The 13,982-nt window shown below is 56.5% G+C and overlaps 1 protein-coding gene across 4 annotated transcripts in view; it reads left to right on the forward strand.

The window, feature by feature from the left end:
- Positions 1 to 13,982, forward strand: part of CACNA2D2 (calcium voltage-gated channel auxiliary subunit alpha2delta 2) — a 143,663-nt gene that overhangs the window by 101,892 nt on the left and 27,789 nt on the right. For all 4 annotated transcript variants that reach the window (XM_019634334.1, XM_019634343.1, XM_019634349.1 and 1 more), the window contains exon 4: positions 10,232 to 10,291. In XM_019634334.1, coding sequence (XP_019489879.1) covers positions 10,232 to 10,291 — 60 coding nt within the window. The remainder of the gene's footprint in view (positions 1 to 10,231; positions 10,292 to 13,982) is intronic.

The following is a 13,982-nucleotide window of genomic DNA, read 5'->3' on the forward strand; positions in this document are numbered from 1 at the left end:
CCCCAGACCCACTCGTTCCGTATTGACTGAGGTTCCCATCGAAAGTTAAAGCTGTGAAGCCAGTGGGGTTTATGTCATCACTTGAATGCCACTTCACCTCCTTTCCTTCCTGGGAAGGAGGGTCTCAGAACCCATGGCCTTCTTATTCCTGATGTCAAAATGTCCACTGTGGGGAACATACCAGTAATGGGAAAGAGTGGATAGTTTTAAATGTCCTCCCATGGCAAAATACAGCCTAGCGATCAGTGTTCTGGGAAATCCTGTCTGGTCTGAAATTCAAGCCTCTGGGACACCAGGTTCCCCAACCCCATCTCCATCCTCATCACAAGCCACCCCTCCCTTCTTCATATTTTTCCTGGGAGATGAAAACACAGGTGCCCCTGGCAGGCGGAACCGAGGGGCACAGGAATTGATAGCCAAGCCCGAGGTGCCCACAACGGAGCAAGCAAGCCCAGGCCTCGGGGGCAGGTGGTGCCCCCTCTCCAGAGGGGGAACCACAACGCGAATGAGTTTTTCCCTGTTACATGTATTCTGACCTTTTTTAAAAAAGAAAAAATCCATTTTACTAATTTTTTTATCAACTCGTGAGGGACACATGAGGCTGGTGAGGGAGTAGGTCAGGGCGCCTGTCACTGCCATCAACAGTGTGGGCTCCGCATGATGGCGTTCCCCCTTCTCGGGCACCCTGCTCGGCTAGGAGTGCCTGTTATTTCCCTGGGGTTTGCTTGCTGGAATTTTGGTCTGGGGTCTGGGTGTTTATTTATTTGTTTTTCATTGTTCCAGTGGTGGTTTTATCTTTAAGCTGGAAGCACAGTTAATACAGAAAGGGTGGGTCTGACGTGTCCTGGGATAGGAGCCAAGTATGTCCAGTGTGGATGGATACAGGAAGGGGTGAAAGAAGGGGTCTTGGAAGGCAAGGCTGGAGAGGGCGGGAGGGCGAGGCTAGGTGCCAGTCCTGCCCAGGAAGTGCACTTGACAGGAAGGCAAAGCCACCGGCATGTCCATCACCTGGCTTGGGTCCTGGCCGGCCCGCTCTGCCCATGCTGGTGCACTCCTCTTCACCCCTCAGAACCCAGCAAAATAGGGGATTAAGACAGGATGTACCCTCAGAAGGTCATGGTGAGTAAGGTTGTCCCCTTAAACCTCTGAGCATATCATGTGCCATGGATGGTGGCAATCAAAGGATCGTAGAGGCATCCATCGCTCATGTAGCAGGCACTGTCCCCATACACCTCCCTCAGGCCACAGTTGTGCAAGGACAGGGCCAAATTGAGATTCTCCTGGCCCCTGACTGTGGGTGTACCTACTTGGAGCAGGCAGTGGACAGACACACAAATGCCCACTCAGGCAAAGGTAGCAGGAAGGAGAGACTGCATGGCCAGGAACCCCACCCCACCTGTAAGCTGCCCCTGTTGTCAGCCCTAGGGCTCCAGCTCCTTCCTTGTTAAGCTGCATCTTGCTTCATTATTATGCAGATATTTTAATTATGCAGATATGTTTTTAGACAGTTTTAAATATGTATATTATTTACTCATTAGACCGTAACAGCTCTGAAAATTGGAAATCTGTATTTAGTATCTATCAGTGCACAATACAGAGCTAATACAGGGTGCAAAGGCAGGGAGGGAAACAGGGTGGTGAGGGTGGCACTGCTGGGTAGGGCAGGGACTGCTGGGCATCCTGGTGCTTACCTGCTCCCCGGGTCTGGGCTCAGTGACAGCAAGGTTGGGGGGTAGGTTTAGAGCAGCACCTGGGAGGCTGGTTACTGGTCCCCTCTCCTGGAGGGAAGGCAAAGGAACCACTCCGGGAGGCAGGTGAGGGACACCTAAGCCCGAGCAGCCAGGCCACACCTGACCAGACCTGGTCCTGCCCTGGAATGTTCACTGGTTTACCTGGGTTTGATGTCCCTTCCACCATGTCCTCACTAGGGGCCTGGGGCAGTGGCACTAATGCTCTGAGCCTCAGTCCCCTCACCTGTAAAAGAAGAACCCACCTCTCAGGGGTCTTGCTAGGGGTGGGGTGGGGAGGGTGAGGAAGAGGCAGTCTTCCACCTGTGGTTGGATTAACTGCACCAGTCAGCGAAGCCTCTGCCAAGGTAGGTGCCAGGGGCAGTGTCTGGTGTCATTCTGTCATCACCACCTTCCTTGCAACCCTCCTGCAGTGTTCTTGGGGCATCTGCTGGGTGCTGGGACTTTGCTGCCCCCAGCCATCACCTCAGAGCCCCCCATCATAGCTTCTACCAGGCTCAGCCCCCAGTGGCCCAGGTCTCAATGTCCTGTGCCCCTTGGGTTCAGGGCCTTTTATCCCAAACCTCTCCTATCCTCTTGGAAGAGGGAGTCACTATAACTAAGACCCAAAAAATCGTAGTCTTCCCTCTGGGCTGCACAGAACAAATCCTATTTGATAGCAGTTGCTCCCAGACCTTTTTGGGCTGGGCCAGCACCGAGGGAGGGGCTCCCCGGTGAGGGGCGTGAGGGGAAGAGGCCAAGGAGAAATGAGGGCACCCCAGCCTGGGAGGAGGCGCAGGCACTCAAAAAGGATGGAGAAGCCTGAGGTCTCCAGCACCCCCATGCCCAACCCCCCTCCTCCAGTGTGCAGTGGGGCCCTGCCCTCTAGGTGTTGGCCTCTGAGGGGCACCCACCATGGCCCAAGTCCCTTATCTCAGTTCATCGTCTATCTCAGCTTCAGGGCGATTGAAGGACATTTAACTTAGTGAAATTTGAAGGTGTCTGTGAAGGGGCCTGCTCCCCAATAGAGCTTTGTCCCCAGCCCAGCACACTGCCAGTCCTCCTCTTTCTTGTCCTTTTTTGTAAAAACAGTTTCCGGAGCTAAGGGAAATTTATTAAGTGAAACTCTGATAATTGCCTCTGAAATGCCCGTTATTGTGACGGACTTGGCCATGAGCAGCCGTGCTCAGCAATCCCACCACAGTTCCCTCCAACGCCTTGGCCATGATGGGGACGTCACAGGCCAGGCAAGCCACCATCAGCAACTTCGTAGCAGCATCACCCTCATAGGCAGCCCTGACTCTCTAGGATGTGATGAGTAAAAGAGGCTCAGAGACGTTAAACCACACACCTGGGATCAAACAGCCGAAGCCCAGGCCTCTACCCTGGTTCAGAGTCCCTCNTCCACGGGGCCCATTAATTTCCAAAGCTGGTATGGGCAGTGATGAGGGGGTGAGGAATGGCTCCTCCTCCCACCGAAGCACATCTCAGTGCACCCTGAACCCACCATGCCAGGCTCCACACATCCATTCATTCCCCTAGTACACACCAAGTGTCTACTGTATGCCAGGCTCTGTATGGTTGCTGGGGACGCCATAGTGACACAGACAGACGTAGTCATGCCCTCTGGGACATTGTGGACCAGATGGGAGGCAAAGCATAGACAAGTAATGTGTAATGGGGTATCAGAGGGGTGTCAGAGAGGCAAGGAAGGGTGTCAGCACCCCCAACATCCACAAGTGCAAACCCGGAGCCCAAGCAGGGGTGACGGCAGTGAGTAGGAGGAGACAGCCCTTCCTCCCAGCTCAGGATTGAGCCCATCTCCCCACCTGGGTGGGACACGGCTTCCTGAGGATCTGTGGAGCCTCCCCTCCCCATTGCCCAGCCCTGCCCTTGCTAGAGGATAAGTAGACAGGAGCCTCCCCCAAACCCTGCAGACACCTGCCCGTGCCCAGCAGGGCCTGATGAGCAGGTGGTAAGAGGTACAGGGTGGGCACAGCAGGCAGTCCTGGATCTTCCTGGGTTGCCCAGCCCCAGGCTACCCTGAGCAGCTGTTGGTGTCAGCAAAAGAGAACTTCACAGGCCCTTTAGGGTTCATAGCAATGGTGGTGGGGCCTGCCTAAGGCCAAAAAACAAGTGAAGGGTGTGTCTGCTCATGGAGGGTTGTCTGTGTGGCTGGAACATGCCCCATATGCATGTCAGGATGGCTTTTGACGGATATGCTTGCCCGTATGTAGGGCTAAGGGCTGGCCTGTGCTGTCCACGGCAGAGCCTGCATACATGGGTGTATGTGAAACATGTGCGCTGTGCTGGAAGAGTGGGAAGAGCTGGGGGTGGGAAGGGAAGGGAGAGCGCTCCCACCTCAAGGTTCCTGCTGCACCAACACGGCCAGTCTCACTTACCGGCACTCATGTGAGCATGCTTTAGGCACCCACAAACATGCCTGTGTTTAAAACCCATGTGCTCACGTGCCACCAGTCTACAACCACGCGAGCACACCCAGGGCCCATGCCCCCACGTGAGTGCCTGCAGATAGATGTGCATACATACATGCAGGTAATATATGCACACGACCCAGACATGCCCACGTGTGTACATTTGTGTGTACCAGGTGGACACACATGCACATGCTCATTCCTGCCCAGAAACCCTTTGTCTCCTTGTGTGTGGCCCTAGCACAGCTGTCTCAGCCCTCTCTCCATTCTCCGCACCACTGCACCAACAGGTGGGCAGGTCAAAATGAATCTATTTTGCAGGCAGAATTCAGGTGCAGAAAGGAATAGGGACTTGCCCAACGCCACTCAACAGCTGTACCTGGGACCTAAGTCTCCCCAGATCCCATCTAAGTCTGGTGTAGCCCTACAGCTTATGCGGTAGTCTCCCCCCCCCTCTCCTCTGCAGAGCCCATGGGGTCCAAGACAGAGGGCTGGGGTTTTCAGAGTGCCCCATTCCTGCCTGCTCTCCAGGACTACCTGAGGGCCACAGTGGGGAACACTGAATCAGCAGGCATATCAAGGGTTTCCCCACAGTGGAACCTCCAGCTCACCATCGTAACAGTTTGGGGAACAGAAACCTTTCCCTAGTCTTCACGCACAAACATGGTCTGCAGAAGGAATAAAGGCCTCAGGGGCCTCTGTCACCAGCCCCAACACTCCCGGCTCCGTCTCACCTCCCCCTGCCTTCCAGGACTCTCTCTTTCCTACCTGATCCTGCTGGCCCTGTCTCTTCTCTCCTTACCCCTCTATAACCCCCTCTACCCTCCAGGGGCATTGCTGGGTTTGTTTCAGCAGCTCCAGGCGTTCCCAACCGGGCAGCTGTCAGTGAGAGACCATGCCCTCATCCCCCACAGACCCCGCCCAGGCCTGAAGTGGGGACACAGGAGGGTTCAAGGGAGCCTGGCCCAGGGTGGCCAGCCTTGTAGACCAGCCTGGTGCCTGCCCCATGGTAAGCACAGCTGTGAGAAGCTAAGCTGCAAAAGGCCCAACGCAGAGTGAGACTGAGCTGGGCACCAGGAGGCATGAAACAGTTGCCCAGGAGGAGAGGAAGGTAGAACAGCACTTCAGGCAGAGGGAGTGTTATGTGCAAAAGCAAGGAGGTGTGAGAGTGTCCCTTGATAATCAGACATTTATCGAGCACCGTCTCATGCATTTGAGTGTTTGTGCAGCCAGATATTCATTTATTCATTTGTTTATTTACCAAATAGTTACCAAGAACTTGACACTAGGGCCACTGGGATGGAAAAAAACAGCACTGTCCCTGCCTCAGAGCGCGCGATCTGCTGGGAGACTACAGGACAACAGTGAAGTTCTTGACGAGGGCACATGGGCGCTGAAGGAGCCTGAGGAAGCTGTGATGGAAGACATGTGGGCACTGTGGAAACCCTGAGGACGGGTCTGGCCGGGACTGGGCCTTCTTGATCAGCACTTTTTTTTTCACTCACCAGTATTTGGTACCTGGTCTTCAGAGGCCCTTATTGCTGGGAAGGCCCTAAGTGGTCCAGGTCTCCATCCTCTGTTGTATAGACAGTGAGGCTGAGGCCCTAGGCCTGAAACTCAAGTCTCCAGGAATCCTGTTTCAAGAGTGTAGTTGTATTGGGTAAAGCAAGGACTGTGGGTAGCCAGACCCAACCCTGGACTATATGGGACTCAGGCCTCTCTGCACAGCACCTCCTGCAGCCCAGAGGTGGAATTGCAGGCCCGGGACAGCTTTGGGGGCAAAGCCAGACCTAGATGGGCTCCCTCAGAGTGGGCCTGGGTCTTTCTCAGGCAGACAGGAGCAACTGGGGACCTCAGGCATTTCATTGAGCCCCAGTTTACCACCACAGAATGGCACCGTGATTCCTGGCCTGCCTGACACTGGTGGTTGTGAAGATGGGAAGCTCTCCAGGAGGCCTTTCTGCTGAGGGGACACAGGGCTTCCCACCAGCACGGCAGCAGAGCTGATGGCTGGCTTCCCCTCCTCCTCAATGGCTTTTGAGCCATCCGTCACTTACAAATTCTCTTCATTTCTAACTAAAATGATCTGTTAATTTGAGTGAGTGATCGCCACTCGGCCGAGCCTCTTTGCAGGCCCAGGAACAGCTTGTGGGCTCCCGGAGCCCGGCGCCGCCAGCCTGGCGCTGACTTGGAGGGGTTGTTTTCGATTTAAATGTGAATTGAATGAGGAGAAAAATGTTTCTCTTGGCAATTCCATAGGAGCTCACTTTTCTGACAGATGTTGCAGTTTATTATCCCATCGGGCCAGCATTTTGTTGAGCAGAATTGCTAATTATTTCACAGGCCCTGGCCATAGCCGAAGAGGGGAGGGTGGTGGCGGGCGTGGCTTTGGGTAGCATCTGTCGACAGGCGGGCGCTGGGATGATAGGTCNCCAAGAAAGACCCTGAGTGCTGCCAGCTGGGAGGGGAGCCCATGGACTGGTCAAGGACAAAAGGAGGCTTCCAGAGGAGGTGACCGAGTCTGACAGGGCTGACTGAGCTGGTAGGGAGCACGTTCCAGGCAGAAAGAGTGGATAACAGAGGAAGACACAGAGGTGGGCAAGAGCCTCGCGTGCTTAGAGCCATCCAGAGAAACCCAGGGGACCACCTGCTGTGAGTAGCTTCTGGAGGTTGGAGCAGGGGGGCTGCCGAGAACCTGCCCTCCCTGAGTGGGCACAGTTACTATCTCCAATTTCTGCGCAGGAAATTGAGGGCGGGGTGGGGGCGGGAAGACACTAGCTCAAGGCTGTCAGGATCCGAACCCAGGCCAGGGCTCCAAGGCTTCAGGGTCCAGGTTCTGATCCCCATCTGGGGCCCCTCAGGCGTGCTGGTGGGTGGTCCTAGTCCTCCCACCCTCTCATCCTCATGCCTGACACACAGGCAGCCACAGCCTGCCCACCCCACCCCCAAGCCATTCAGCTGCCCAGCCCTTCCTCCACACCACCAGGCCTATGTACTTAGTAGTTTCCACACGTCCAGCGCCCGGGGATGGACTGATTGATCTGTAACACCGAAAAAATAATAATGGCTTGATCGTTACTGAGGATTAAAAGTAATCCTTTCGCTGTGGCTATTGCAACTCCGTTATTCACGAGTCAGCGGGCTGACCCGGGCCTTTGAGCCCGTGGGACGCAATGAGTTCAAGGAGGCTGGGGGCTGGGGCCTCCCTCCCTGGGGCTCCCTCCCCTTGGCTGCTAGGCTAGGGAGCTGGAGGGGCTGCAGCCCCTGTGTTCTTGGGGCATGTGAATCCCAGGGTCAGAGGTGAATCCTGAGAGGATAGGGAAAGGGGGCATGCAGTGATTGCCCAAGGCTCCCTGTTCGAGGCGCAACCCCAGGACTGCTCCATAGGCTTCACCCCCTCTCATCCAGGCCAGGTACTGAGCTTGTGAAATAGGTGCTCAGTTAACAGTAGTGACAAGGGTTGTGAACCATAAGTGTCACACAGTAACGTCCTCTGCAGAAGGGTACTGCAGACTTGTAAATCAGGGGCCTCACCCATCCTGGATGTTTGTGGTTTAGGCAGAAGGGAGGCCTCAGGATGGAAAGGGAGGGGCAGGAGTTGGGCACAGGTGGGCCCCTAAGGCCTCAAGAAAGCTTTGCCTTTTTTTTTTCTTTTTTTTTCTTTTTATTGCGGAACAGCGTGTTTTCCCAGGACCCATCAGCTCCAAGTTAAGTAGTTGTTTCAATCTAGTTGTGGAGGGCGCAGCTCAGTGGCCCATGCGGGGATTGAGCCTGCAACCTTGGTGTTATGAGCACTGCGCTCTAACCAACTGAGCTAACCTGCCGCCACAAGCTTTGCCTTTTATATGCAGAGTCATGGGGAGCTGTTGAGGGTTTAGGGTCAGGGAGCAGCCACATGATCAGATCCACATTTTGAAGGCTCCAGGTGCCATGAGGGGAAGACATGACAAAGGGCAAGAGAGGACACAGGAGCCTGAGGGAGGACAGAGCCTGGGCTGGGGACAACAGTATGTGGCCTGAGTGATATCAACAGTGGGATATAGGGGGCCGCAGTCCCAAGGTGGATGGGCTTATTCCAAGTGGGGATGGCGTGAGCTCCGGTGGGCCTGAGGGTCACCCCAGGAAGGTGTTCAGGAGCTCAGGAGGGGCAAGGATTGAAGGCAAGACAAAAGGAGGTATCTGGGAGTAGAGAGGCCTATGGTCCCTGAAGCTGAATAAGGGGGGTGGGGCCTACCCAAGCAGTAACAGGTGGGCAGAGGACAGAACCTACAGCTAAGACAGGTGGGGTCGCGAGAGAGGGAAGCAGAGGCCAGGAGGGGCTCAGCACTGTGAAATGAAGGGTTTTACTTCAAGAGGGACTGCCCACCCTGCCCCCAGGACTCCCAGCTTCATAGCCCTCCCAGCATTCAGTGCTTTCGGCCTGGCCCAGCAGGAGCAGGGATCGCTCTGGAGAGCCCCTCTAACTGCCAGGGATGGCATCCTGCCCCCAGATAGTGGAGGCCACACCTCTGCAAGGAGTCCCACTGTGCCCACACACTGTTCCATGGTGGGAGGGAGGAAAAGCTGGTGTCCCATGTCCTGACCCCCATTTCCCCCTAATGGGCAGCTGCCAGGCTTTATTAGAACCTCTCCTCTAGGGCCCATGTGCACATCAGGCCTGAACTGATGGATAGGGCTGTGTGTCCTGACCACCAGGAGGCCTTCTGAGTTGGGGCTGGAGGCCTGGAGGCAAACCACTACTGCTCCATCATGGAATGGAGTAGGGCTGGGGTGGGGGACCAGAGCCCCTTTCCCAGAAAGAGCCACTCCGTCCCTCACCGGGCATGGTGGGCTCTGTGGTGCGTGCCTTCAGATCTTGGTCAGAGGCTGGACACGGCAAACGCAGTGGTGAGGGCCAGGCTCAGTGCCCCAATGCAACCCAGACCCACTCTGTGACCTTGGGCAGGCTGCCTGGGTATCCTCATCTGAGGAGGACGTGTCAGGCACGTTGTGAACGGTGACAGGTACACTTGATGTGTCGCCTGGGGGAGGGCTTGGCATACAGTAGGTGACTGGTATGTGGTGACGGTCATCATTATGGTTAACAGGACTTCACTGTATTCAGCTCTGTGGGAGGCCCCAGAGGGCCATCTTCAGGAGCCCTAAGACTTCTTGGAGGGACAGGATCTATGGAGGTGCAAAATAAGAACCTCTGGTCAGCCAGGGCTCAGACGCCGAGAGCAGCTGAGCACCAGCACCTCCTCCAGGAAGCCTTCCTTGACGTCCCACGTTCCCACAGCACTGAGCTTTCTAGAAGCACCTCAGCTATTCCTACTCTGGTTGTTCTGCCTGGTAATGTGTCCGTTTCCCCCTCTGGACTGTGAGATGGCAGGGCTGATGCTGCCATATCTCCACATATCAGCATGGTGTGGTGCCAGGTGTGCCGGCGAACGAGGTGTGGGGTGGACAGACACACAGCTGTGCTCACAGGCACCGGGGCCTCGATGGAGGAGCTGCAGGAACCAGCCCCAAAGGACAAGCAGGCTCGTGTGGACAGAAGGCTGGGAGAACCTACTGGGAAGGAGCTTTCAGAAGCCAGACAGGGACAGTGGTGGTGGGCAGAGGGAGACTGTGGGCCCTGAGCAAGTGGGGGCATCAGCAAGGCACTCTGTCACTTGCGGCAGTTCACCCTTGGCTGGGGAGGGCCTTTGTTTTGGCGCTGGCATGACACTGGTTTGTAGGGGATGGAGAGTGGCAATGGGGCTCAGCTCCAGGACCTGGATCCTGCTATGTCCTGGGGGGCCCCTACCATCCTGTGGGCAGGAGTTGTGGCTGGGCTGAAGTACAGGGAGTCCCATGGAGATGCCACTCAGGTCACTTTCTGCAGGCGTCACCTTTCCTGTGTGAAGCCAGCTGTGGGTGGGGGAAGGGCCCACAGAGCAAGCTGGAGAATGTGTGGGGGGGTCTGGCAGGATGGGAGGAGGGAGTCCCTGAGCCAGCCTGGCCCCAGGGAGTGCTGGGGATGGAGAAGACTTTGGGCTGCGCACGGGCCTTCCTCAGCCTCTAACCTCGCTGTGCTCTGTCCCTCAGAGATTGGCCGATGCCGCAGAGAACTTCCAGAAAGCCCACCGCTGGCAGGACAACATCAAGGTAAGAAACTGCAGTGCCCTCCCCAGCCCCTAGGAGCTACCCACGCTCAGCAAAGGTGGATGTGAATGTGGTGGTGGGGAGGCCGAACAGACCCACTGGAGGGGCACCGTGGATAGAGTTGGGAACCTTTGTTCAATAAACATTTGAGGCTCCTCTTGGTGCTGGGACACAGGGTGCAGATGTAAGCTTGTCATTCTACCCCAGAGGAGCTGTGGAGTCTATGACAGGTGACTCTAAAGTGATGCTCCCCAAAGTGGGTGTCGTCTTGGTGGTTAAGGAGGTGCCCAGACTCCTCAGAGAGCCCTCAGGGCAAAGAAGCCTCTTGACTGCAGTACTCTTCCGACTTCAATACACTGACCTAGAAGAGACGCTGGGAGAAGGGGACCCTACCGCCCTCCCAGGACTTCCCTGAGCAGCAATCTGTCTTCTAGGAGGTCCTCAGGCTGGAATCAGGGACCAGGCTGTCACAACCACAAAAGCTCTCCCCCGACCAGTGGAGCTCAGAGAGAGCTCAGGCGCTGAGGGAGTGGAGGTGTGAGAAGCTGGTAGTGGGACTCTTCTCGAGGGCAGAAGGCTCCAGAATATGGGGAAAGGAAGCCTCACTGACTCCCAGCCTCAAACCCAGGGGGCCCTCACAAATTCAGGCTGGGGCTGGATACACCTGCACCCCTTCTGTCGCATCTCAGGGAACCCCTGGTGCCAAGGAAGAGGGAACCCACAGGGACCAGACCAGTTGGCAGGGCTCCCTGTGACTTGCACAGCTGCTCAGGCCTCTGGGCCATACCTCCTGGTGGTCTCTGTGCTAAACACAAGGACAGGGACCAAGAGCTCCTCCCTGGGACCCATAAGGAGGGTAGGGGTGGGGCGTACAGTAGGTAAGTGTGACTCATCCAGCACTGGACCCGGCCCATCTGGAGGCAGGTGGGATCCTTATCGGGCAGAGTGGCTACACTTACCTGAGGTTACCTGTTGGTGGCAGAGTTTCATGGCCAGGCTGTCAGGTGCCAGGGGGTTCATGCCTATAACCCAGGCCCCCTAAACCTGTTCCTCCTCCCCAGTCCTCATCCCCCCAGACCACCTTGAGCTCTGCCCTGCCTTGCCCACACCATGGCATTCTTCCTTTGCTGCCTGGTGGGTGCTAGGTGCTACCCTCAAGGAGCTCACAAGGATTTGGGGTAATAGATGATTTTTTAGTGGGCACATAAATGAGCTAGTGACTCTCTGGACCACCCCCCACCTCCCCAGGGGCTCGGGACTGCCCTTTTCTCCCTCCCCATTCCAGCATCACTACCCATTAGTGGGCCCCACGTGCCTCCTCAGCCTTTTGATCAAAAATACCCATAGCAGCAGCCTCTTGCACTCACTGGCCACTCCGACCACACCTCCGCCTGCAAATACCCTGCCCGGACAAGGCCGCCACAAGGCCCAGCCCTGAGCCTGCACTCAAGGCCCCAGGATCTGGCCATTTCTGCCTCTTGGCAGCCTCACTTCTCCCGTCCTCCTCCTGTGCTCCAGCCACACTGAGCACCTCACTCCAGGCCCTTTCCTGATCTCTCCACCCAAATGCTCTCTATTCCTCCTGGAGGCCCCGCTTGACTGTCCCTTCCCAGGGAAGCTGTTCCCACCCCCCAGCCCATCAGCCCCTCCTCCTTCGGGAAGCCAGCACCCTCGGCAACTGCTCTGGTCCTTCCTTTGTTCCTGACATACCTACTGCCTCCCCTCCCCACCCAGGACAGGTGTTCAGAGCAGGCACAGGAGAGCAAGTGAAGGAATCAGGGCATACAGAATGAGAAGACCCGCCTACAGTCTGGCTTTCTCTTCCTCACTGTAAAAAAAACACAAGATTTCCCAGAGTCATCCTGCTGGGCCCCTGACCTCTGGTTTTCAGCTACTCTCTGAGGCAGGAACAGCTTATCCCAGGCCATAGTGGGTTCTACAGGGGTCTGCCAGGAAGGAGGGCCAAGGTCCTAGGGGCAGCCAGGGGTGCTGAGACAGGTGCTTCTTGAGGACCCCCTCCGTGCACACTGGGTCACAGTTCCTGTGCGATCCAACAAGGGCTTGGCCCTCTCTGGGGTTCAGTTTCCCCATTTGGCAAAGGATTGGCAGGTGTTGACACTGCCTGTCGCTCAGACATGATATGTAAAAGGGTCAGTCCGCACGTCAGGCCATATAGGTGCCAAGTCAGTGATGGTGCGTCTCTGGCCATGCCAGCCCATGAGCCTGGGCGCTCTGTCCTGAGATGAGGCAGAAGTAGGCTGTGGCTGGTCCCCTCCCCCAAGCTTGACCTGCGATGCCCCCCAGGTGTGACCCAGCCTTATTTGCCCAATGCTCGCCATGTCCCCCAGTCCATCAGCCTGCCTGTATGTCCCACCGGTCTCTTGGGCATGCTGGAGCTGTAGACACCCCCTCCTTCTCAGCTGCAGAGGCAGGGCCCAGCTCTTCCCCGCAGAAGCCCTGCAGCTGCCCCAGCTGCCAGGCTGAAAGGCATCAATGCTAATGGTGAGCCCATTAGCCGACCCATCTCCAGCCCTGCCTAGGCTGCCAGGGAGAGCTGGCGGTGACTGCAGGTGGGGACTATCTATGCTGGCGGGTAGGAGGGCAACTTGAGGCTGGGGAAGGGATGGTATTTTTGTCCCGTGCAGCCACACCACTCACTCTTGAAACCATGTCCTTCCCAACAACCTTCAAGAGATGGCAGATAAGGAGCAATGTTCCTCCCTGGCACTCAGGAGGGGTACCCGGCCTGTGCCATAACTCCAGTGTCAAACTCAGGCCCTGTACACAAGCCCCCAGGAATGCCGTGACCTTCCTCCTTTAGAAAGGTAACGCCGCTCCCTCTCCAGTTAACCCCCTAGGGCTCCTCTTTCTGGCGCCAGCCCTCGGATTGGCCCCCACTGCCCACAGCATCCATCTTTGGTGCCTGTATCACAGATGGTTCCCAGTGCTGGATGCCCCAGGCAAGCATCCCAGTGAGCTGGTCTGTCTGTCCTACTTGCAGCTCCTCTAGGACGGAAGCAATTGGGCCTGACTCAGTGCTGCCCGCCACTTGGCTATGTGCTCAGCCAGGTGCCTGGTAGATGAAGTGACCAGGAGCAGCTAGGCCTCGGTCTTCTTACCTCTGTGATAGGGAGGATGGCACCATGGGGCCAGACTGGAATCAAATGCATGATCAGTAAGGTGTGGCCCTCCCTGTCAACAGCACACAGTAGGTCTGCATGCATACCTCTGAGAAACAGACGATGGTACACACACACACACACACACACGCACGCACGCACATGCCCATTGACACCAGCCTGAGGACTTGGATCCTGGAGTAGGCAGCGTCAAAGCTGGGTCAAGAGAGCAAGCGGGCCATGTCTGGTTGTGAAGCCCTGCTGCTCTCCTCCCTAGTCCCAGGTCATGACCTCACACACCTGTAGCGACAGCCCTTGGACACCAGAGAAACCATGGCCCTTGCTAACAGGCATCCCCTCCCATGGCCCCTCCAGACAGGCAGCAAGTGCTCTGGTGCCCATAACACTTAGGGTAGATGAAGAGAGCCCACCTGCCGGACACTGTACCTGGCGCCAGCACCTCACTGTGCCAGCATTATCTGCCATCTAAACCACCACCAGGGAGGAACAGAGCCAGGGCATGGGTGGGGGAGGCAAGAGAGGTCCTTATCCCCAGGGCCTCAGTGCCAACACCA

Source organism: Hipposideros armiger, unplaced genomic scaffold (genome assembly GCF_001890085.2).
Source record: "Hipposideros armiger isolate ML-2016 unplaced genomic scaffold, ASM189008v1 scaffold_18, whole genome shotgun sequence".
In the NCBI taxonomy this organism is placed as follows: Eukaryota; Metazoa; Chordata; class Mammalia; order Chiroptera; family Hipposideridae; genus Hipposideros; species Hipposideros armiger.